This window comes from Crinia signifera, chromosome 6 (genome assembly GCF_055691185.1).
Source record: "Crinia signifera chromosome 6, ASM5569118v1, whole genome shotgun sequence".
Taxonomy (NCBI): Eukaryota; Metazoa; Chordata; class Amphibia; order Anura; family Myobatrachidae; genus Crinia; species Crinia signifera.
This window is the reverse complement of record NC_139222.1, coordinates 237,385,019-237,408,168: the sequence shown is the minus strand read 5'-3', so window position 1 is coordinate 237,408,168 and position 23,150 is coordinate 237,385,019. Positions and strand designations below refer to the sequence as shown.

The window sequence follows — 23,150 nt, the reverse complement described above, 5'->3', positions numbered from 1 at the left end:
ACAAGAAGGAAAGTCTTCAGGGTTTATACACCCGCCTGTCAACTATTTCCTGTCATCGTGAAGCCTTCCCTGAGTCTGAGTTATGAATGAGAATAATTGTGTGTTGTAGACAGGTTAACTAATAATAATAACGATATTGGTCTGACAAGGCATGATGGGCATAATAGTTTCTGGGATATTACGTCTATACATTTTTTGTCAATAAAGTTATTTTACGACATACAGTACATCTTCTACACATTGATCCATTGCAAAATAATCAGCTGATCCAATGACGGAGCATAAATTCCAAACGTTCACATCTGTCACCTAGTGTGACAGTAATACTCCTGGTCCCCACAGGGTTACATTTGACAGCGCCCTCATTATTTTGCTTTGCTTTTTTCAAAAGCATTACAAAATGTTTAAATTCTTATGATCTCTTTGTAAATCCTTTGGATAAATATCAGTCTTTTAATAATAAAGGCATTGCCTGTTCCATTCTGTTGCAGCTAAGGTTAATCTTTCATCACTTTCTTAATATGAAAGCAACTGGCTCGTTACTCATACAACCTGTTTTTTTTTTTCTTTATTTTCTTTAAACAATGGTGGGGTTTAGGAAATGAGGTGTATTTGCATTCTGCTTGGAATACTCCACCTCATTGCTCCCAGTGCTCTTGACCAGTCAAGTACATTATTGTGTGGAGTTAAACACAAAGCAATTAGCATATGAGCAGGGTGGAGCCTGTCACCTCAGCACCGGTTTTCAGCCATTTAAAAAAAAATCAGGAGCCTCCCGCAACGTCCAGGAGAGTAGGCAAATATGCATGTATACATTGTCGGTATACTGTAGAAGAAACAAATCCATTTCTTGTTTAGATTTGGTCCCATCCTATAGATATATTATGGTCTGCAAGTATTCCCAAAAAATCCAAATTCAAAAAATACTTCTGGTCCAAAGCATTGCTTACTGGATAAACTATTTCAGCTATAAAAGTGTAGCTGATAAATGAACCCACATCACTGCCAGTTATTATAAGTGATAGCAGATCAGTACAGAAACCATCACCTAACCATGCATATTAAGGGAACCCATCCCAACAGCCTTCACCCTGGCCCGTTTTAGTTTTGCTCGACAATATATCGCCAGGCGGGATTCAATGTCTGCAGATATATGCAACCAAGATCTCTGTATTGTCTGATTATTATATGTATATTTCTCATTCAGTGTGCAATAGGGATACAAACTGTTTTTCTTTCCTAACCAGATTTACCCCTCCCTGTTGGCACCTGAATGACAGACCTCTGATTGAGCAGCTTACCAATAAAAATGTTGGGATTCAATGTCCCGCTTGGCGATCAGTGAAAAGGGCGTGTCTGCATAAACGGCAGTGGATTGTTGATATTCGCCCGTTCTCACGACAATTCATGGCTGTTATTGACAAAACGGGCCTGACAGCTTTTAAAGTCGGGCCCGTTCTGTCGAACTGCCTCTTCAATGCAGTTGGGCAAGACAGCATTGAATAGGTACACTCCACTATTTCCCCCATAGGAAATAACAGCGTGGTTTGAATACTCCCCTATGTAGAAAATCAGAACTATGTATCATCAACACAAAATCTCACATGTCATAATTGTTTAGCCTATTTTATAAAATAAAACAAATGTGGCTATAATCAGTGGTGACTCCAGAGCAGTCCATAATTCAAATGAGAAGCCACACCTACTGCCAGTGAATCAGTTCAGAATGGTAGATGGTGGCAGTTGCGGCACCTCCCCTATTTGAATTTTGAACTGTGCTACAGCCCCACCCCTGGAACCTCCCTTGGCAATAATATGTAAGATGTTCCTGTTTTATTTCCCTGCACAACTGGATTGAGGAGCTTTTACACTGAAATATCCTTTAAACACCAGGACTAAAAAAAAAAAAAAATTCAGCTACGAAAGACAATTATTATGAGTGGGTGTTGAGAAACAGAATGAGAAGCAAATGTGGTTTTAGAAACAGTCATTTTGTGAAAGGAATTATTCATGCCTAAAGTATGCAGATACAGTTATTCTAAGTAATGTACCAGTAAATAAAAAGGACATTGGTATTTGCATTTCAAAGCTGCAGACAGAAATTTCACAATACTGTAAACAATATTTTTGCCATTAACAGCAATATGGTTGTGCAGGCCAGTGAAATAAGATGTTCTTACCAGTAAATACTATGTAAATATGTTTCCTATTTGATTATTACAAGGTGGAGGGCTACAGTTGAGTTATGCAGAAATGAATTAGGAACGAACAATCCTGATAGAATAAGTTTTGTGCAGTACATGTTTAGCAGTTTAAAATTAGATGACAAGTGTTATTGCTTTAGGCAGCTGAGGGACTGTAAACAAATGTGAAAAAAAGTGTCGGTACTTATGTAGTAACTGGGCTGCCGATTTTGAAATCGGGTCGCGATGCGATGCGATGCGATGGACCCGATTTTCCATAGGATTCAATGTTAAAATGGACTGAGTCCATTTTAACATAGAATTCAATGGGAAAAGGGGTCCTTTTCATACCCCTACTATCCAAGTGGGCATGGAGTTGGATATAAACCTGTGGCGAGCGTAGCGAGCCACCGAGCCCGAAGCGTGGCGAGCGTAGCGAGCCCCGCGAGGGGACACAGAATACCGTCCCCTCGCGGGGCTCGCTTCGCTCGCCACGCTTCGGGCTCGGTGGCTCGCTACGCTCGCCACAGGTTTATATCCAACTCCATGCCCACTTGGATAGTAGGGGTATGAAAAGGACCCCTTTTTCCCATTGAATTCCATGTTAAAATGGACTCAGTCCATTTTAACATTGAATCCTATGGAAAAATCGGGTCATCGCATCGCATCGCATCGCATGGTCGGATGCGATGCGATGCGATATCGCATCGCATCGCATCTGATTGTATGCCTTAACTTAAGGCATACAATCAAAAAATCGGCAGCCCAGATACTACATAAGTACCAAAGTGTCTATATATAGGGAAATGAAAAACTCAAGCAAATCTGAACAGGTCAGAGCTGCTTGTATGCATTTCTAGAAGGGGGTATACAATAAATTACATTTATGAATTACACCCCCCCCCCCACCCCCCATAATTCCCAAAAAACTGCAGGACACTGACAATTTTCTGAGTGGTCCACCACAGCCCTGGAAGCCTAGGTGGAAGCTCCCTTCTTGGGCTAAATGACCAGAATCACATCTAGTTCTACTGTAGCTGTGTGAATTGTGGATGTTTCTCTGTTAGGAATCTATTGACTTGGAAAGTTTGGTGTACCTCCTGTTCTCCTATTAAAGGTGTTTGGGCAATGCCTGGCTGTTAGAAAGGTTAAAAGCAGCCAAGACAACATAACCAGCTCTGTAATTACACCTCATTGTGCTCTGGACACACCACTTGCTGGAGGAATGAAGATGTGGTTTTGGCGGCTAGGGGATGTTACTCTGATTGGAGAGATGCTCTAACTCTTGGGAGATGTTTAACAGACAAACTGGCACAGAGCATGAATGGGTGTAAACCTCTGATGTAAGGAGATTGGGGAGAGCTGTGCGAGTTGCACAGAAATCACAAACTTATTATGCGGGTGGACCCTCTTTGTGCACTATTAGTATTCAATATTTCGATATGCGAGGGTGTGCTACCATAGACACAGAATGAATAGTTTTGGGAGGACAGAGAAAGGGTGTCTTTGGTTGGTGCACCAAAAGAGAATTTAATAATAAAACATGACTTTTATTGGTTTCATTAAAATAGTTGCGAAGATATAAAAAAACACGAAAAACACATAGGACAACATTGAGTGATTTAAAAAGGATATAATATATCCTCACCTAGTGGGTGAGGATTTATCATAGGGTTTGGTAACGGTACTTCCAATGGTGCGCTTCAAAATGCTATAACCCAAAGGTCTATCGACTCTCCAGTGTTCTGGTGTTCCTCACACAATCATATGGGGCGAAGGGAAGTGGGGTTTAACACACTAGGTGAGCAGTCAAGCGTACGCTTTCGCAAAAGCTTCTTCAGGTCCTGAAGAAGCTTTTGCGAAAGCGTACGCTTGACTGCACACCTAGTGTGTTAAACCCCACTTCCCTTCGCCCCATATGATTGTATTTTGATCTGTTTAGGCCGGTGCGACACAGGGTATCCATGGCACATGGTACCCTGTAGTACAGTGACACACTCTAGCGCAATAGCCGTGTACAGTACACTCCTTTCTGATCTGACACGCAAGAGCGAGGTAGCGCATGGCGGCACACCTCAGACACAGCTTTGCGGTCAGCACACAGGCTGTGGAACTAGCGGCTCCAACCAGCGGTAGCGCTGAAACGGGATCACACTCGTGTTCAGGCGCTTATCGCTACTGCATAGTGAGCCCCAGGAATGTATACATTGTATCTGATAATTGTTATATCCTGATAAGCATACACTCTGTATCTGATAATTGTTACATCCTGGATAAGCATACACACTGTAAAACTGTCAATACCAGAATTTTCCACTCTTAAATTTCAACCACCGTGCTTTACAAAATTATAAAATTATTCAGGGACAGTGTGAAGTGGGGTCCCACTAGGTGAGGATATATTATATCCTTTTTAAATCACTCTGGAACCGTGTGCCATGGATACCCTGTGTCGCCACCGGCCTAAACAGATCAAAATACAATCATATGGGGCGAAGGGAAGTGGGGTTTAACACACTAGGTGTGCAGTCAAGCGTACGCTTTCGCAAAAGCTTCTTCAGGACCTGAAGAAGCTTTTGCGAAAGCGTACGCTTGACTGCTCACCTAGTGTGTTAAACCCTACTTCCCTTCGCCCCATATGATTGTGTAAAGTGGGGTCCCACTAGGTGAGGATATATTATATCCTTTTTAAATCACTCAATGTTGTCCTATGTGTTTTTCGTGTTTTTTTATATCTTCGCAACTATTTTAATGAAACCAATAAAAGTCATGTTTTATTATTAAATTCTCTTTTGGTGCACCAACCAAAGACACCCTTTCTCTGTCCAGCATACAGTTGGATCACTGCCTAGTGAATGGGACAGTAAGTGTCTTGATTGTGGCCCAGTGGCGTAACTCCAAATTGGGCGCCTCCCCCTGCAACTAAAGTTTGGGTGCCACTTCCACCTCTGCCAGCAGCCTATCCATTGCTGCCCGCCAGGACCAGCAGATCCTCCTGTCTGCGTTCCCGGCACTCCTCCTGAATGTCACTTGCAAAATGGCTGCCAACTCAAAGCAGACCGTTATTTAGGATGAAAGAGGAGGGCGCTGCCTCCTCTAGCATCCTTAATAAACGTCTGCTGTGAGGGGGAAGCCATTTCAAAAGTGACATTTTAACAGGAGGAGGATCTGCTGTTCCTGGTGGGCAGCAGTGGACTGGGCAACAGCAGTGAGGAGGGGAGAAGGAGCAGGGGGCGGGTGCCTGGCCAGCAGCATGAGTGACATATTTGGCAGCAGCGGTGGCTGCAACCCCCGCATTAACCCCCAGCAATAGCTTCTGCAGACCCCGCAGCACCCAATCTTACCTAGTGCCTCCAAGCCACCGCGGGGTCTGCAGAGCTATTGTTACACAACTGTTGTGACCCTATCTCCCACTGATGTGTTACTGTGCAGTTGTGGATAGGGCTGCAATGATGGTAACCCCTCTCCTTTACCTCCCACTTCACCCTGCGAGACCTGAGGGTTTTCTTTCTTAGGGTCCAATGTACACAAACCTTTTTTTCATTTACAAAATTCTTAGAAGCACTTGATAAAATTATCGGTACTTATGTATTACCATCGCGCCCATTACATAGTTTGCGTAGTGGTGTATTGAGAATACCAACACACCACTTTATAAAATTAACTCCATGCCCACGTGGATAATGGGGTAGGACGTGGATAGTGGGGATATGATGTGTGTGTGTGTGGTGCTTTATACTTATATGTCCCTGGTGGCAGTGTTACGCTCCCCCTCCTGTGTGCGCGCCAGTGGCAGATCCCCGCTCCCCGATGTACGCAATTAGTATAGTGCAAACCATGTGATGCTCCCCCAGCGGTAGTACGCTGAGTTACGTACACCAGAGTGATGTGCCGCCCACCCTTCAGTACCCCGCCGCTCACCCTTCACCGCCGGACTGATGCGGACGATGTGCCCTTCACCGCCGGCCGCCCAGTAAGTACAAAGGCAGTATTAGCAGCGCACCCGGCTACGCTTCGCTGACAATAGAGCCTAAGATACGTTGTCAGCGTAGCGTAGCTAGGCGCCCGGCTAATACATAAGTACCAAATTATCTTTAGGCTATGCATATAAGATAAATATGAAACAAATACAATTTTGAGTTTATACTTTGACCCCATCCTAAAAAACTCTCATAATACATATGCAAATATTCTAAAGTCCAAAAGCCACAATTCTGACCAAACATTTCAGATAATGGATGCTTAGCCTGTAAAAGTGTGTGTTTGTGTGCGCATTTATACACACACATACACACACACACACACACACACATTGGGGTTAATTTATGAAGAGGAGAGTTCTATTGATGGGATGTTGCTATGGGCAACCAATCAGAGTATTTTTTTTATCTAGTAGAAGATGCTAAATAAATGAGTAGATTCTGAATTGTTGCCCATAGCAACATCCCATCTACTTGTATTGGTGAGTGAGATCATGTTTTTAATGTATCGGACTTGAAAAAAAGCAATAATATAGTGCTGAAACGCTGTCTAAAGTCTGAATTCTGCTATTTATTATATATGGCTGGCGTGGCACCGCTGGAAGCAGCCCATTGCATCCAGCAGGAGAGCACCCGACTCAGAAACCATCTGTCCTTGGGAATGCTGCTGGCATTTCTGCTTTTATATACATACAGATGGAGCACCTCTCATATTGCCGGGTCCAGGCGATTCTAGTGCCAATCGCCAGGACCTGTCATCAGCTGGAAGAGGGAGCTTGCCCACCGCTGCCTCCCATCACTTGCCCGCTGCTCCCCCTTGCCTCCACGCACCCTCCCCCACCGCACACAATCCTGCCCATCTCCCTGAAGCAGACAGGCAGGGATTCCGCTCCCTGCCATCGAGAGACGGGGACGTGTGTTCGTGTGAGATGCTTGCGCTTGAGAGAGCGATACTCTATTTAGGTAAGATGTCTATGTATGTTTGTCTTAAGCCTGATGAAAATGCCATGCTAGGCATTGAAACGTTGCTTTTATGCATTAAACTGTAGTTCCTGTTTAAGTGAATGGTGTGCCGCATCCTCCGTCCATATTTACCTATTTTCATATGCGGGCACCCATGCAGCAGTTAACCTAGGAGGTTGTGCCGGACATCCAGGATCGTTATATATATATATATATATATGGAGAGGGGGATAGAGATTTGCAATGACATCACTGAAATTCCATTAGGTGTGGGGAATATTTGATACTTTTTTTTTTACCATTTTACAATTTAATTTCGTATAATAATAATAATAATAATAATAATAATAATAATAATAAATCGGGATATTGCCAAAACATGAAAAATGTCTGGGTCATGATCACAAGAAAACCATCCGCTGGCTAATGATAATAAATAAGTAACAAAATTTGACGACCTTAATTGACAATTTAGAAACACATCGTATGTGTTATAAATGAAGCAAATCTTGTGAACTGCAAACTGAGCAATCTGCTCATAAATCTATTTGCCGTCTGTCAAAACACAGGTGACAAATTGTGCTGCTGAAAATTCCCGTATGCACAGGTACCGTATAATTCAGCCTTAAGGAAAAAGCAGATCTTTTTATTTAATTTTTTGCCAGAAGTGTTAAAAACATACTCTGTATTTTTCTTTTTTTTTTAAAACACATTTATATACCGGATGATCATGGCGAATAGATTTAGAAAAAAATATTTACATATACAGTCATTTGCGCACATTATACTTGTACACACAGAATTTAATCAAACATGAATATATAATACTGCACTAATTCCACACACTTCCACACCGGTAGCTGAAAATGATAAAACTGGAAGTCATATGAACTACTTTAATAATTATAACAATACTACCACTAATACATTATAATAAATGAGAGTTTTATAATTTCATATAAGAATACATTTGAGATTTGCAAACATAAAAGCCAATCACATTTTAATTGCAGGTAATATAGATATGAAAAAAAAGCCCTCTATAAATAGATCTTATGAAATCATTTGGCATTCATACATTATTCCTTTACTAATTATTATGAGAATTAGCATACTAGATATAATCATGTTCCAGCTATGCAAGGGCATGTTGTATTAGCTCATGCTCGGGGGAATAAGTGTGATCAAATACAAATAGTACTCTGAAACAGAGCATGTATTGTAAAAAAGCAGTTCGAATGAGCACACCAACCCAACGTTTTTTTATAGAGATCTAATCCTTGCGGACAGTCCAATTAAATACAGGACCGAACTGTATTACTAAGCTGCATTATATGCATGTAATATCTGGAGTCATGGCCACAACTAGGTTCGGAGGACTAAGGGGGCATGTGCCTCAGAACCAAAAGTGAAGGGGGGGTGGTAGTGACATAGTGATGACAATCTTTAGCAGCAGCACCTGGGTGGGAGTGTTAGATTAACACCATCTGCCAAATGATGCCATGTGTCATAAAGGAGGCACATCTATAACTAATACAAGAGCATGGAGCTTTGCCTAAATGAACAGTGTGAACTGAGTTATATATACACTGATCATGTGACAGTGATGTCACAGTAGCTTAGATGACTGCATTATCAGCTTCATATAACCTATATTGTAGGACACAGGGCAAATTTTTCTTTGCGCCCCAATGGACATACCAATAATGAACATTTCTATAACACATGTAACTTTGATAAGGAAGGTGTGCCCCTCCCAGCTCTAGGCCCCATAGCAGCTGCACTCCCTGCACAGAGCGCCTTGAGTCCCGTAGGAGAAAGCGTGCTATATAAATAAAATGTAATTACTTAACTAGAGTTGCTACATGCTTTATTATATGGCAGCTTAATGTTTTTTTATAAAAATAATTTAACAATTTACATACAATACACCTAGAACTCTTTATGCAAATTATCTGTGTCCTAGGTAAATATATGAAGTCATGATAGGGTGGGCATAATGTGGGCAACCTTTTAAAGCAGATCCCCTGAATATGCATACAGCCTGCATTGTTCTAGGCTTTCTTCTAGGACTACATAGTGCACTATGGTTGCAATAAATAATGGATAATTGTTCAAAAATACAAAACATATTTTATATAAGCTACTGGAGATTTGATGGGCAGAAGGACATGAGTAATTCTCTCACATGGAAATTAAATACTATATTTAATCAAAGACAGCTACCAATTCATATTATACTGTATTAGTATAGTCATTCATTTGAAGTTTCTTATTTTATGACAACTTACCAAATTCATCACATATACTTTCATTATCGATGAGAGTTGGGTGGTCAAACGTGTCCCGACAGTAGAGGATCTTTGTGTTCTTGTTAATGATGGGAATACCCCCTAGTGCCTGTACAAACTGGTCAGCCAAGACTGAAGAAGGTTTGGCCTGGATACGTTTTAGGATAGAACGATATCGGCAATACTGGGGGTAACTTAACACCATCACATTTCCGTCATTTTCATTTTCACCTGCAATTAAAAGGACATATAGTTTTAGAGGCCTGAATATGATAAAGAACCACATTTACTATTATTGCTACAGTTCCACAACAATGGGAAAAATTGTTTATATTTCCATTATAAACAAATTATGAAGACATTAATGAAAATGGTTCTACAGGCATTGGTACAGGTCACAAAGTAACCAGATATCTAAGCTCATCTACACAATAATAGTGAAACTACAGATAGTGTATGATAGGCTGCTTCCATCACCATTGCGGTTTAATTACCTGGAGGAGCATTCCAATGGAATTCACAGAATGTATATACAGTAAGCAACGCCTCGCCATATTCCTGTGGGATCAATATGGGTATGGACACAATGGGGGATATTGAACATTAAACACACTAGCACCAAACTGAAAACCTTGACACCCAACTTTATATTTTTGGGTTTCCCACATTTTATTAGTGAAAGAAAATAAACAATAAAGTAATCAGTACTTAACCTTGCTTAAGGTTCTAACAAAAACTAAAAAATATTCACACACACACACACACACACACACACACACAAAGGATTGCACATGGTTTTGTCCATCTAAGAAGGATTTTGTCAGAAAGAGTGAACTAGAATAAGGCCCAATGTTCTCAATACAGACTAAGGGGGACATTCAATTAGCTGCATGTTTACCCTGCAGCTAAATTTCTGGGGGTCAGAGGTATACAATTAGCATGGAATACTGCGAGTCTCTGCAGATGGACTAAACCTCACAGCTCTATAAATCCCCCTCAAAATCCGGTCACATATAGCGGAAAACCAGTGGAGTTTACAACCTATATTCCTTATCACATGCCAGGAGAACATTAACCAACTGTTCCAGTATATTTTTGGATTATGGGAAAAAAAAAACTGGAGTATCCTGAAGAAATCCACATCCTTAGGTCGTTGATAGGAATTGAACTGAAGACCTCAGCAATGTGAGGCAGTAATGTTAACCATTATATCATATATTTTGTGTCATTTTTATAAACCTAAAAATAGTATACGTATTTATCATTGGCCTTTGACATAACCAACAATTTAATGTGTGCTGTTGGTGGACCGGTTGGCTGTAACTGTCTAGAGGGGAAAACAATGGCATGAACCCCAAATAAATGTACAAAGAGCACAATGTCAACACATAATAATGAGATGATGGGGAAAGGTAAACAAAAGACTGCTGGTGGGGTTGAAGTGGACGGGATAAGTGTGTGTGTGTGTGTGTGTGTGTGTGTGGGGGGGGTCTCCCCATACAGTTTTCAGTTATGTATTTTTAAGTTATTTTGGGAAGATGCACAAAGTGTATTAGAAAACAGGTGGGGAACTATGTTCTATCAGAGAAGAAAATAAAAGTGTAAATGTAATTTTATTTTTATGTTCAAACCTAATTCAACACTGAAAATTTTTGATCTAGTTCACAGCAAAAGCTGTTACAGAAAAATCTATGAAGTGATGTCTTTTATTTAACTTTGCATCTTGGCACTGTCACTTAATGTTTGAAGAGATTGAAAAACATTGCTCATTCTTGAAAACAGAATGTTCTCTTTTCCAGAATTCCTAGTAACAATCCAAAAATATGAAATAAAACCTGATGTAAGTGTACAGAACAGTGGCATTATAATCATGTATATTTAGACTTTCAGAACACATTGATTTCATTCATTATACAAACTGCGGTCTATAAAGATTTTATTTTTATTGTGGGGATTAAAGTTACTGTTATATGCAATATAAAAATTCATCTCGTTTTTTAAAACAATATTGATTTATAGATCTTATTGAATAAAACAAAGCTGCCACACTCGGTTATAAAGGTGGTTTAGCCTTTTACATTATTGCTGCTTTACATGTACAGCCTTAATCAACATTCGAGATTGGCCCATTTCCCTAATCTAGTAATCCAGTGGTTTTCAAACGTTCTTGATTCCTGGCACCCGAGAATATCAGCATTTGTTTTATAGCACCCATAATATGTGGAAAAAACATTAAAAGGAAATTGTCCCTAGCTGTCATCCTTATGTTCTGGTATATGGATTTGTACAGTTGTCCTTGAGTTCAACGGTATATTTGTTCATCCCAATCACCCGAGGCGAGATGGCCTTTGGTTCCCCCTCCCTAAAATAAATAAATAAATGGCTCCAACTGTGCTGTATGATAATGGCTGGTGGGTCAGGGTCAGACTCCTAAACATTCTGAATAGGAGTTTACTGGTGCATCCCATCTCACAGACCAGCAGCAGCTGCAGGTACACCATTGCTTGCTACAGCACAGGTCAAGTGGTACCGGGTGGGAGCCACCCAGTCCTCTATTGCTGGTGTTAGTAGGGCTCCTGGAAATTAGCAATAACTACAGTATGTGGGTGTGCCACAGTAGGAAGAGCAATGGTCATATTTGGATCCCACTGTGTACCACACAGGAACTTCTATACCTGCAGTTGCCCCTTGGAGCCCAGAGACTGGTGCAGCCATTGCCCCTGGGAGTTACACCCCTGCTCAAGTTTATCCACATGCTTTACAGGCGACTCCTCTCACTTTGGCCATAAATAATCACAGCACCCCAAGTCTATCTAGGCTGCATGATTATTTGACACTTGATAAAAAGATCTTTCTAAAATCATGATATAACATGGATCAGTCAAGAATTCCTCTATCAGAAAGAGGGTGTGGTATGCTTGAAGGAAGCCAGACCTTGATTTAGGGATGGCCACTGGTGTGGTTATTATTATAGATTGCTACCATTAATGCCAATAGTGGCACAAACCATAAATGGCAGGTAACTAATCTGTGTTGTACAATCCATTGTACTGCCACCATTGTTTCTGTGCAGGCACAGCAACTGGCACTTCTGTAAGAGATCTGGGGCCAAGCTAAGCTGTGACTTACAGTTAAGCCAGTCATGGAGGTTGGATCTCCCATCACCCATTCCTGACACTTACAGGTAGTGCTGCCTTACACCCATTCCTGACTCTTACAGGTAGTGCTGCCTTATACCCATTCCTGACTCTTACAGGTAGTGCTGCCTTACAGGTAGTGCTGCCGGTTGGCTACCTATAAACCCTACAATGCAGCAAAATTGAAAATGTCAGGAGAAAATGGTGCAGTTTCAGGCATGCTGCAGGCCAAATACATGTGCCACTGGGACCTGTATGTGATGCTGCAAACCCCCCCCCCCCCCAATTCCTGCGTTCAATACCCCTAACTCCCCAATATCCCTCCCTTCCCCAGCATTTCTTCCTAGGCAGAAGAACAGTTCTAACAACTCTAGGTATGGCCCTAAAAACATTATTATCAGTAAAAGTAAACTATTAGTCCCAAGCCTAGAACTTTAAACAAATATTTATTTCATAGGTTAAGGACTAAGCATATTTGATTGTAAAACTTGGTTTGGATATTTAGCTGTGGAACATTTCTGGTTACTATACAGTTAAAATTAAACTATCCAATTTATTTCACTGACTCCCAACAGAACAGCCTTGCAAGAACTTTGGAGCAGTATGGATGGTGTAATGGTTAGCATTGCTGCCTCACAGCACTGAAGTCATGGGTTTCATTCCCCCCTAACTGTGCGGAGTTTATATACTCTCCCCATACTTGTGTGTGTTTCCTCCAGGAACGCCGATTTCCTAACATAATCCAAATATATGCTGGTAGGTTAATGGTCTGCCAACAAAATTTACCCTAGAATATCTGTGTGTGTGTGTGTGTGTACATGTGGTCGGGAATATAGATTTTAAGCTCCACTGGGGCAGGGACTGGTGTGAATGGTCAAAATATTCTCGGTAAAGCGATGCAGAATATGTGTGCGCTATATAAGAAACTAATAATAATAATAACAACTCATTTAACAAGAATTAAACTAGAAAAAGTTAAACCTGTTGGTGAAGTGTGTGATAAACATACTACACTGATGTTTTATCACACTAATCACAAATAAAATTTTTGCAACCAAAATACTGAATATTCTAAAAATTATAGAAACGCCTATGCTAGGTTATACTGTAGATTGCATTGCAAAATATACATAACCTTTGATTTGTATGTCTCTCCATACTGTCTCTAAGCCTTCCGGCAAATGAATCACATCATCACGATAATAAGCTTCTGTCCACAAAGTATTACTACCCAATTGTACCAAGTTATTAACAGCAGTTACATTCATACAAGATTACACAACTCCCACAATGCAAACATTGGATCATAGAAATAACATTAGAGAACAGAAAATATGTACTATAGTTTTGATACAGGTTTATGCAAATCTTAATGATACAGTTTGACAAATTGCTATATGGCAATTTACATTACTTTACACCAGTATATCAGTAACAGAATCCAGAACTGTGGGTGTAGTACCACATGGCCCATCAAAGCCGTATACCTGTGTCTATTAGCTGTAACTCGGTGGAACGGTGGAAGCCACACAGAGTTACAGCTAAAAGCCAGATTGTGGGATGTCTGACTAAAACCGCCATTATACACAAGTGTCTGACCTTTCAGTATTTCTTACTGTGTATACCCTAAAAAACCCTGAGGAAGCCTTTGTAAAAGGGTGAAACGCGTTGGATTAATACGGCGACTTGACAGAAAGTATTGAATACAACAAAAGAAATTTTAACGAAAAAACCTTTTAATAAAAAGTATTTGTTTTATAACATATAATTGTATCGAATATATTAGAATTTGAAACACTGCATTCTAATCAGGTGGAGGATTCTATCAGTGCGCGCTCTCTCTCTCGATCTATCTATCTATATATACATACACATGCACGCACACGCACACACACACACTTCCCAGACAACAGACTCCCTATAGAACTACGGGCCTTATTCTGGTTCACTTCTTCTGGCAAATTCCTTCTTAGATGAATAAAACCATGTGCACTGCAGGTGGGGCAGAAGTAACTTGTGCAGAGAGAGTTAGATTTGGGTTTTACTTCAAAGTGAGAGCTATATTGCAGTGTAAAAATAGAGCAGTCAGTATTTTCCATGCAGAGAAACAAAATAATGCCCCCAAATTTTACATCTGCCCCCCCTGCAGGGCATATGGTTTTGTCCATCTAAGAAGGAATTTGCCAGAAGGATTGAACCTGAATAAGGCTGTATATTTCCCAAGATCTCCTACAAGCAAATCTGCAGGGAAAGAACAGGTGTCCTGATTATGTCTTCAAGAACTGATGCTGTATGATTGTCTTTTTGGCATATTTTCCTCACTAATAACAACTTTGGGCTAAAAACTATTTATTTAGCAGACTTTGCAGAAGTAACTAGATAAATACTTAAGTATGTATTGTTCCCAAAAAGTCTTCTGTATCTCACAAAAAAAGCTATTGCCTTCATCTGCAGCACAAGAATTAGAATTTAGAAAATGTTGAGCTTGATGAACAAGCAGCTCAATATGTATTTTCAACTTCAGTTACTGCCGTATGCAAAGTATGTTCTAAACATTCTAAAAATATTTCAATGACAAAAATGAAAGGAGAAGAAAATGAAATACTACAAAGTGCAAAATGCAGTCCCTACATGGGGAAAAAAATAAACTAGGGCTAACAAATTAATTCAGAAACAAATTTGTGGAGCAAGAATACAAAGAACCTCTGAAAACAGAAAATATACATTAAAAAACTGACAGGTGTGAAGTGATGTCTTCCATAGGCAAGTCTTGTGCACGGTACTGTAGATTTTGCAATTATTATTATTTTTCAATTTATCACCTTTATAATGGAAGGAAAAGCAACATTTTGGTAGTTAGGAATACATAATCCTTTAACTATATACTATAAGGTAAAAGGAGCCTATACATCATACTTGCCTACCCTCCCGGAATGGCCGGGAGGGTCCCGCAAATCGGGTCCCCCTCCCGGTTCCCCGGGAAGGGGGGCAAGTTTCCCGCATTTCCCTACAGCCCGCGGTCTAAAAACTATGACTTTTGCGGGTCCGCGGGGAGGGGGCGGGGCTAAATGACGCCATTCGCGGCATTTCGCTGCATTTTTAGCCCCACCCACGGACCCGCAAATTGAGGCTTCAGCCCGTCATGGGGGGCGGGGCTTGGTGACATCACCCGTGCCCCGCCCCCAAAACGAAGCCTCTACCCGCCCCCTTTCACTCCTCTCCGGGCTTCTCCCGGAAAGGAGTATGCCAAAGTCGGCAAGTATGCTATACATGTGGAGATTTGCTCAGCAAGATACATCTGAACGCTACGCAAGATCCCTCAGCACACAGCGATGTGTCAGCTGTCTGGCGATATTACTAGCATGCTGGATATTAATTGCTGGGCGTTAGCGCCGCGAGGGGCCGTGCATCACTATCACTACGGCCAATTCACTGGGAGCGATGTAGGGCATTTTCTAAGCAACCTAATGAGATTGCTTAGAAAATGCCCCTAAATCGCTACGTGTGTAGATACCATAACACAGATATATCCTGCTTACTATTACTCCCTATGTGGCCTGATATCCCCCTAAACTAGTATGGGAACCTCATTCATCAAGCTCTGCTTGGGAAGCAGCCATGGCTTACGAACAGTGATCCTTCTGGATGCCTCCATCCCTGATCAGCCTCTTCAGGCCTGGCATTGAGGCTTTGTACATCTGTATGAAACCTAGCGGTGCTTCAACTAAGGGTGGGCAAGGTGGTCACACGCCTCAAGTGCTGGATGTGATACCCATACAAGCATGCAGAGTAGAGGGGGGGGGATGGGGCACAGCCCACAGGTAAAATCTATCACTGCTCAGTTTTACAGAACCGTTCAATTTACAGCAGATAAAAATAATGTCTGAAACTCACAGATAACATACAGTAGATAAAGCTAAATATTTGGTAAATGTTTAAGCAGGGCTGGGTATGGCATAAATTCAAGTCATCTGATGGTGCATGATATCATTTATAAAACACCAATAGAAATAATCTAGTTCTTTTTTTAAAATAGTAAACTTAGAAGTTTTTTTTTTTTTGTAACCTATTTACATAACTCTAAATTCATTAAGGATGTAATAATACCTTTATGAGATATGTTGTTTTGGAAAACTTACATGAAAGCTTGCTTACCCCTATGCACTGAGCACAACACAGCTCGTGAACACAAGGATTCTTTGAAGGTAAATGGAAAAATTATGCATGTTCTTTCCTGTACCTAATTACCTCAACTTCAAAATCTGCCAAATATTTTGCCCTTTAGTTTTCATAATCGTATTAGTGTGAATGTATTTGAATGCCAATCGTAACAAACATTTAATGGTTTCAGCACAAAAGATCCTTGAGATGCATTAAAAAGGCCGGACAACACAATATGTCTTCATTCTTGTCAAAGGAAACGTCAAGGTATTTGTGGGAACAAGAATTAGTTTGCTTGAGTTAGGAAACTCAACACCTTGTTTAAAGTGTATTTAAGCAATATAGTGTCAATACAATGTTCTCTTGAACTTATTTATATTGCCTTGAGTTAGTTTATTGCATTACACATTCCATTCTCTAAGCTTTTTACTTTCTTAGTGCTCATAGCAACCGTGGAAAAAAAGAGACTTTAGCAGCTGTCGATGTTCAAGTTTTAACATTTGCAGATAATCATTATACAACTTATACTTAAAAAAGTATTGGGGTTGTCTTAAAAGAAGTTAGTCATTTTTTTAGGCAACCATAATGTATAAAGAGGCACTCAAAGTAATAAAATGGAAAAAAATATATAAATTCAACACCTAGACAAAAACAAACAAGTATTATTATTATTAGAAATATCGCATAGCATTGCATGCCAGCAAATGGCATGCAATGCGATGCGATTTTTAATTGTACAAGCACCCTGATGGGTGCTTACAATGTTAAATGCACCCCCATTGTCAACGCCACCCCCACTATCATCTCCAACCTGAAGCGTGGCGAGCGCAGCAAGCCCGCGAGTTGCAGCGGTACGCGTCCTCCTTCATAACCCCACTATCCACGTCGGTGTGGAGATGATTTTAGATAGTGTGGCGAGTGCAGCGAGCCACCAAGCTCAAAGTGTGGCGAGCGCAGCAAGCCCCGCGGAATACATGTAAAGTAATCCGTGTCCCCTCGCCACACTATCTAAAATCAACTCCATGCCGACGTGGATAGTGGGGGTATGAAAAGGTCGGAGGACGCGTACCACCGCCTCTCGCTGCGCTCGCCATGCTTCGGGTTGGCGTTGACAATGGGGGTGTAAGCAAACATTAGGGTGCTTGTACTATTAAAAATCGAATCGCATTGCATGCGATGCGATTGTATAAGATGCACTTCGATCAAAATCGGGGGGTGCCGTGCTAGGAAACAAAGGACAGTACCTATTATTAATTGCTAGCCTGTAAAAGGGTAAAATTTGAATGTGAAATCAGTTTCAGAGAGGTTAGTTTTGGTCTTTGTTTAAGGTTCTTAAAATGCATAACATTTCCTGTTTAATTACAAAAGCTTTGAAAAAGCAAGTTCCAGGGGATGCTGGCTTTATCACGAGCTGACCATGAGTTCTGTGAAGCCCATGTAAACCGGGGTCTCATTTGGTGGGAACCACACTTGCCTATTTGACCAACATTATTTAAACATGGGCCCCCTCAATTATGGAGGAATCTTTATAATGTTTTAATTTTAAATAGTATGCAACAGGAACAGAACCATGGACAGTCATAATGGTATATGTATGGTATTGAGATGGATATCGGGGTCAGAGAAAAAATTGTCAAGAGGACTAAGACAAGAAAATGAAAATCGTGGCATGACTGTTGGATATTTGCTCCAATAGCTCTTAATTACTATCCTGTGTGATATGTTAGCAGTGTCATCAATAGATCTTCCAGGTCTTGCTAGTAAGAAGCCATGACCAATGGTGTGAAGATGTAGCCACACCCTGCTGTTAATACCAGTGCCCTTGGCTAATTGGGTTCCACTGTTTGGTGCACTGCCAATATTTTGAAGTGTGGCTACTCCACCCAAGGTCCAATGAGTGGCCATCGGACAGGCCCACTTATTCTTCTCTCTGCAACACCTTATATCACCCCTATTTCTTTGGCAGAACATGCAATTTGTATCCAAAGAGAACTAATTAACAAGCTTTTAAATTAAGCTTATAATGGGGTATTGCAAATAATAATAAAAAAACTAAATGTAAATGGAATATTCTGAATTATGATATTATAATTTAATTCAGTTCTTTATTTCATGCATCCAGTGGTGCACAATACATTCTGCAATTAACACTGCGGTTCAGCAGAGCTGTGTGTCCTTGACTTGACCTACTCCTGACTCCCGTACACACAGATTGGATTCGGACATGGTGTTTGTGTGTGTGTGTGTGTGTGTGTGTGCGCGTGTAAGGGCTTCTATGGTATCAGGAGGTCAGCCCTTTAAAACTATACTGTAGATAAAATTTGACCATCTGATCCTGGCTGTTGCAGGCGCATTATAGCCTTTATTGGCTGATGCTCCTGTATCAGCATTGCACACAAACCGATCCAAATTGCGGGGCCATGCATTCAGTATTGGAAGAATTCCGGTTGATTTTTAAAGGATATTCAAATGCGTCACCCAGCTGGTCTGTTTCTACATGCACAGTGGAACAGATAGCCCAGGCTTGGGCTTGTGATATCAATATAGTAACAATATAAATATATCAATATCAAACATTTACAGTTTTATTCAAATAAGTTTTGCTGCAATCATAGTCTGTATTAAGTAATCTAGCTTTCTGATGATTATCTCAAAATGCTATTTCACTGACTTTTCCGCAGCTAATTCTCCAACCACAAAGCAGAGAAACAGAGGTTTATACAACTCCTCACCACACAGGCAGTTGACTTTTTTTCCCTCAAGTGTTGGCCAATGTACTGTAATTCGACAGAAACAGTTACTGCAAACAGACTTTATCATAACAAAAGAAGGAAATGACCTCTAAATAAAGCACAAAGCTTTTTTTTTTTTTTTTAGGGAAAATGTTTGCTATAAATGAAATCACTTAAGACAATGAAATCTTTCTGCATCTTATTTTACATCGAGTTTTTCTCTCATCTAATTTTTACTAGGTCCCAGCTCTTCGCAGCAACAAGTGATTTGTTGCACTACAGCAGGGGTCCTCAATCTATTTGCTCTGGGACCCCATCAGACAATAAAAATAATTACGTGACCCCAGCAAGTTACTGCAGAAGGTCATCACATCACATGTGTAGTCCGCAGACAGCACAGGCATGGCAGCACAAGTGATGGGAGGAGTCTAACATAACAGACAATTCAACAGATAGTTCAGACTCCTTGAATCACTGACTGAGATTAGAAAAGTCATCAGCCTGATGGTCAGCAACATAGAGTCGCGACCCCATGCTGAGAAGGTCGGGACCCACTTTGGGGTCGGGACCCACAGTTTGAGAACCGCTGCACTAAAGTAAAATGCTGGTGATATAATTCAATTGTTAAGTCCAGTAGACATTTCTAGGGTACTACAGTATATCATGCTTTAAAAATGAGAAATTTCCTAAAACTAGGCAAAGGTGTAAGTGGAGTTTGAGACTATTTAAAGACCTTTAAAAAAAGAAAAAAAAATGTGCTCCACTAGTCAGGAAAAGAAAAGGTGAAAGGGAGAAAGTGGGATAGGCAAACACATAGGCCCTTGTAAGGTCCGGTTATGTTTGGTAAATAAAACCAGGCCTCAAAAAGGACATGACCCCAGTGTCTGCAGGAGTTCCATGTAGAACATCCATGTGCTTATGTTATTGGCCACAACCTCTAGTACACTTCCATAATCATAGGAAAAGTTTTAATTTTCTTTGCATAAGTAGTAGTGATGTTTTTAAAACCCATAAGTGACCACATTTTTTCGAACTATGATATACTGTAACACAAATATATGTGTGTATGTGTGTGTTATACAGAATTATACAGTGCCCAGCCTTGGCATAACTAGAAGTTTTGTGCCACCTGCCCAAAAAATGTGAAAAAGCTTTTTGGAGATTTTTGCAAAAAAAAAAAAAAGAAAAAACGAAGACATCACATGTACATAAGTAGATGGCAACAGAGAGTATGGGGGACTTTATTAGCAGCAGAAGATAAGTAGAGGGATGGTACCGGGTGGGGGGGGGGGTCTCAGAGGAGGTGAAGCGCTACATGTGGTTACCCAGTTTGTTTTATCACGGTCTACTATTGTAAAGCGCAACGGAATCTGCTGCACCATATAAGAAGCTTTAAATAAAGAAATAAATAAATAATGGGCTCCCCCAGGCATTAATATGACCCTGGTCGCAAGTATTTAACAATTAGTGTAGGACTGTGAAGACTAAATATTTTTTTATTTTTCATTAAAAATTGCCCATAAAACAGGAAACTGTATGCATGAAAATGTATTAGTATTATTTTAGATACTTTTTCTAAATATTATGTAAAGAACTTTAATACACACAAAATATATAAATAAAAGGACAGATGGATTAAAAATGAGAGTAATATAATGAATGTACAGCTATTCCGGAACAAGTAGTTTCACTCTGAGTTTACAAGAGGCAAGTCAAAATGGTGTGGGAACCACAGATCTAAGAAAGCGAAAGAGCCAGTGTAGAATCTTCTAACAAGGATTTTATCTGAACGCACCACAGACCTTCACATAAAAACATGCAGTGACGTAAATTAAATAGCACTGTGCTGCTGTGGGTATTTTGAGAAATGGTGTGTACTGTAAGTCAGCTGGTAAAGATCCCCTTCACCCCAGCCTCCCTTATGAAAAATTTAGAAATTCACTGTGAAATCAGCGAAACCGAGGAAAAAACAAATAAATCTAAATGTCAGTGTGTGTAATAAAGCTATATTTTCCTGGCCTGGTGCCAGTGCTGTAACTCGCCAGATGAATGCGGTACAACAATCAGCATTTTATATTATATTTTAAAAAGCCCTCCAGGGCTCTAGGTATGTAGAAGTATAACAAAAACAAAGTTACACTAGCTGTTAAAGATCTGTTTACTCAACATTACTATGGAAAATTGCTTAAGCACACTAAGAAAGGCAGATTCTAATATTTAATATCTCAAGATCTGTTTCATTGCACTACAATAAAAAAACAAAAATAAAATAAGAAAGAAAAAAATATATATATATAGCCCTGGCATAAGTTCATAAATTGGATCACATGCCATCTGCCAACCCCTGCTGATCTGTTCTATGTCTGAGCCCACATTCCAATAAGACCAATACTTGTCCCATCCCACCACCTCTACCATACTTTCCTAGTGGCTAGCCTTATCTCACTCCCAGAGCATGCTGTAAATGGGGCTGACCTTTGCGATCGTTAGAAATATGGATAGCACTTGCATTCCTTAAATAATGGTATTTCTGAAAGCTATATATTGTATAGGAGATGTACTTTTAAGCCATGTAATTATATACTTAGGCACAGTTGTTTAATGTCCTTGCCTTGGCATACAACGGAATCTGCTGCGCTATATAAGAAACTGCAAATAAATAAATAAATAATACAACACAGAACATTATAAAACAATTATATCCAATGCAGAGAAGAAAGGGCGCTTTGCCGTATCCGTGGGCAATAATGCAAGGAGCTCTATTGATATAAACATTAGGCTAAGTAGTACACAAGGGGGCAGAAAGGGGGGGTGCAATTAATAGTCTGTACACACGGTTAGATGTGGACTTGTTTTGATTTGATAGGACGTTCGATTCGATCTGGTATTCAATTTGATTTCAATTCTATTTCTACTATGTAGTCTTGCCTGGCAAGACTATTTTTCTTTTCGATTTCCACTAAACGTGAACACGCATCGGGATCGAATCTGCATCGATTTTCGATTTTATAAGCAAAATCGAATAGAAAAATAATGAAAATTTTACCGCGTGTGCCCTCTATTACACTGTAGAACATATACCTTCTAATAAATTAAAGTCAAGTAGCCTGTTATATATGTCATTACAATAATTTGTTTTGCGGTCTGTAAAGAGACAGAGTCCTGCTGGAGAAAAGCACTATATAAGAACATAATAATAAATATTATCATCAACCTGGGAAATATGTTTAATCATTTATTTTAAATAAATTCATGACATTCTTAATTTTTTTTTTGTATTGTCATTGAATTTGACCAATCATTTTTATTTTACATATTGCACCTCACTGACTGTTGAAGGATTATTGGCTTTCCTTGGAGAAGAATTGTTCAAATATTAAAAATTTGTATTTTAAAGAAATAAACCTGATTTGGTGCAATACCGTTGCAAAGCACATGTGTCACTGTTGCTGAAGAGAAAGTCTTGAAATATCCAAATCAAATAAACTAAATTCCATGTTTAGCTTAAGAACTTTCAAAACTTGCTTGTTTGAATTTTACATCCTTGCTGTCTATTTATTTTAGTGAATGCAATTTGAAATCATACTAAATGTAAGATTTTTTTTTTTTAAAACACACCTAACAAGGAAGTTCAACTGCAGCTAAAATTCCACTTGCCCACACCCTGTTTTCCATACTGTATTTCCAGCTTCTAGTTCTTTGT

At 40.0% G+C, this 23,150-nt stretch overlaps 1 protein-coding gene across 2 annotated transcripts in view; it reads right to left on the bottom strand.

Moving 5' to 3' along the window:
* The window catches only part of ARID5B (AT-rich interaction domain 5B), a 223,409-nt gene that overhangs the window by 116,663 nt on the left and 83,596 nt on the right, over positions 1–23,150 (bottom strand). For both annotated transcript variants that reach the window (XM_083149145.1, XM_083149144.1), the window contains exon 4: positions 9,418–9,648. In XM_083149145.1, coding sequence (XP_083005271.1) covers positions 9,418–9,648 — 231 coding nt within the window. The remainder of the gene's footprint in view (positions 1–9,417; positions 9,649–23,150) is intronic.